The sequence below is a fragment of the Cryptomeria japonica genome, chromosome 1 (assembly GCF_030272615.1).
Source record: "Cryptomeria japonica chromosome 1, Sugi_1.0, whole genome shotgun sequence".
In the NCBI taxonomy this organism is placed as follows: Eukaryota; Viridiplantae; Streptophyta; class Pinopsida; order Cupressales; family Cupressaceae; genus Cryptomeria; species Cryptomeria japonica.
The window spans coordinates 64,772,416-64,775,639 of NC_081405.1; the positions used below are offsets into that span (position 1 = coordinate 64,772,416).

The following is a 3,224-nucleotide window of genomic DNA, read 5'->3' on the forward strand; positions in this document are numbered from 1 at the left end:
ATATTGTTGAATTAAAATCTTTTAGTCTTTTAAAAGATTATTACTATAAACATACTTTACATACATTTATAATGTTCCTTCTTTCTTCCCCATCATTGGACTATCTTTCCTAATAGTCCCTCTTAGAAAAGAATGTGCTCAAATAAGTTGCTCTCGATGTTTACTTTTCTAAAGAGTCATGTTAATGAAAGCTGAGTCAATAGCACACCAAAACACAAATTTAATCCTTCACGTAAGTTAATTTGATTGGGTTGATTATTTCATAGACAGTACCATCACGCAAACAAATTCACACTTTGAATAAACAGAAATTTGACTAAGGTTAATTGAAGGCTAAGGTATCAAAGTGAATACGCAGTCTCAAACTACTGGCCCAATCCTGACAAGGCTATTTTTGACAACGGAAGAGCGAAATACAACGTGAGCCATATTGCCGTTTTGGACTTATCTGGTTTCTTCCTCTCAAGTGATTCGTTTGTTTTCTACGCCTGGGATTATGGCCCAAACCTTAAAAGAAGACTGACATTGGATTTCGATGGAAATCTGAGATTATATACATTGCAAGAAGAAAGAGGCATCTGAAATGTCTCTTGGATAGTAGTACCGGGAGAATGCTCCGTTCATGGCCTCTGTGGAACCAACGGATTGTGTATTTACAACCCTGGGGCAACATGTACTTGTCCCTTAGGTTTCCACATGAAGGATCCCACAAACAGTTTCAAGGGCTGTGAGAGAAATGTGGAAATTGCGGATCTTGGATCCGGCGCTGCCCAGTTCGTTTATCTCTCTCATACAGATTTATATGGCAACGATCTCAGCGGATACGCGGAAGGGGTCAGTCTTGAAGAATGTAGAAAGAGATGCATGAATGATAGTCAATTTTCAGGTTTCGGCTACGTTTCAAATGGTGGAAAACGCTACCCAAAAGGAAAACTTATCAATGGGTATCGATCTCCTGGTGTACCAAATGACATGTATATTAGGGTCTCCATCAACGACTTCTCGCTTCTGAATTCAACAATTCCTAGCGAGGTCCCAACCAACAGCAGCAGTTCGGTGACACTTATTTCAGATAGTAGGAATTACAGGAGATCTAAGAAGAGTGTTATTAAGTATCCGTTGGGCTTCGCTATTGTTATTGGAGTGGTAGAAATTGTTTGCATCACGTTGGGCTGGTTGTATAACCTCAGAGAGCGTAACAACGGCTTTGACTTTGATCGTCAAGAGTATTCCGCCATCCCAATGGGATTCAAGAAGTTTATCTTTGCACAGCTGAAGAAAGCCACGGAAAATTTCACGATAAAGCTGGGAGAGGGAGGTTTTGGAAGCGTCTACAAAGGGGTTTTGCCCGATGAGAAGGTCATGGCGGTGAAACGACTGGACCGATTTTGGGCGGAGGTAAGCGGTATTGGCAGGGTTCATCACCATGAATTTGGCACGCATGTTTGGCTTCTGTGCAGAGGGGCATCACAGGTTGCCTGTTTATGAGATCGTTGAGAACGGGTCGCTGGACAAGTATCTGTTTACAGAAAGTGAAGCTTTGGGTTGGAAAGAAAAGTTTGCGATTGTAGTGGGCACGGCAAAGGGATTGGCTTACCTCCATGAAGAATGCTTGGAGTGGATTCTGCACTGCGATGTGAAACCTCAGAATATACTTTTAGACGAGAAATTTTGTCCCAAGGTATCCGACTTTTGATTAGCAAAGCTCATGGACAGAAACCGAGCATTTGTAGAATTGTAAACCTGACCTATCCTCTCTGAACCAACTGATTAGCAAACAATAACAACAAAAAAAAGAAAACACCAATATCTTTATTGAAGCTTTATTAAAAAATTACATAGAGGCTGTATATATAAAGAATTTGCAGTCTAAAGGAATAAATAATAACTGCAGTTCTAAATATATTCCTAGCTTTGCATGGAAAGCTATTAAGGCTCTCAAACTAAAAAAAACAAACTACTCCCTAAATTAAGAATACAATAAGTGCATGCACAACATGCTTTATTTACTAAAAACAAACTCATGCAAAAAGCAAAACTAAAAATAGTTCTAAGGATTCATGCATGCTGGAGTACATGCTTTATTTGCATGAATAAACAAAAAAAACTATTAACTAAAAATAGCTTATGCATGGTGATGAATGGATAGCTTCATGTCCAAACTGGAGTTGCATGGAGCTGCATGCTAGAGCAACATCACTTATCAACATACTCCCCCTTGATGTTGAGAGGGCTGACAATCTTATCTCGTAGTGCTATAAACTGAGCTTTCGCAACCGCTTTGGTGAATATATCTGCTAGCTGATCCTGGGTGTTGATGTGCTTCAATTCGACATCCTTCTTTTGCACCAAATCTCGTATGAAGTGATATTTCAAATCAAAATGCTTAGTTCTGCTGTGATGAACCGGATTCTTAGCTAACTTGATGGCACTCACATTGTCACAATAAATTACTGTAGGCTGAATTTGTTTTTCTCCAATTTCTTCCAAAACTTTTCTGAGCCAAAGAGCTTGTGTACCTGCTGAGGTAATTGCAACATACTCCACTTCTGTAGATGAGAGGGCAACAATACTTTGCTTTTTTGAGCTCCAGGTAATTAAACCAGAACCAAAAGAAAAATAATTTCCAGATGTAGATTTACAGTCATCCATACTACCTCCCCAATCTGAATCACTAAAACCTACTAGATTGAACTTTTCAGAAGGGTAGTAATGAATACCAAAATTTGAATTCCCTTTCACATACCTCAAAATCCTCTTGGCTGCCTTCATATGTATTTTAGATGGATTTGTCATATACCTTGAAACAAGTGAAACTAAATAAGCAATATCTGGCCTCGTGTGGGTTAGAAACATCAAGCTCCCCACAATACTTCTGTAAGTTGTCTCATCAACTAAATCAACACCATCATCTCTACATAACAAAACTCCATGAGCACTTGGAGTGGAGGCAGGGTTACAATCAGTCATATTAAATTTCTTCAGCATATCCTGTGCATACTTTGTTTGACAAATGAAAATCTCATCCTTACTTTGATAAACCTCCATTCCTAGAAAATATTTCATTAGACCAAGATCTTTCATCTCAAATTCTTTCATCATAGCAGCTTTGAATTCATCTTTCATCTTAGAACTACTACCCATATACAAAAGATCATCAACATACAAACTTATGATGAGAATATCAGTACCTTCTTGTTTGTAGTATAGGGTAGGATCACTCT

The 3,224-nt window shown here is 38.6% G+C and overlaps 1 protein-coding gene across 1 annotated transcript; it reads left to right on the top strand.

The window, feature by feature from the left end:
• Positions 1-696: 696 nt before the first annotated feature.
• Positions 697-1,696, top strand: LOC131065277 (putative receptor protein kinase ZmPK1). Its single transcript, XM_057999741.1, has 2 exons — positions 697-1,405; positions 1,461-1,696. Exons 1-2 carry the CDS (start codon positions 697-699, stop codon positions 1,694-1,696), a joined length of 945 nt encoding a protein of 314 aa, XP_057855724.1.
• Positions 1,697-3,224: the final 1,528 nt, after the last annotated feature.

Bases quoted from the DNA above. Each gene is read 5' to 3' on its own strand.
- LOC131065277 (XM_057999741.1), top strand. From the start codon at position 697: ATGAAGGATCCCACAAACAGTTTCAAGGGCTGTGAGAGAAATGTGGAA. The intron at 1,406-1,460 runs GTATTGGCAGGG...GCTTCTGTGCAG, and splicing joins ATTTTGGGCGGAGGTAAGCG to AGGGGCATCACAGGTTGCCT.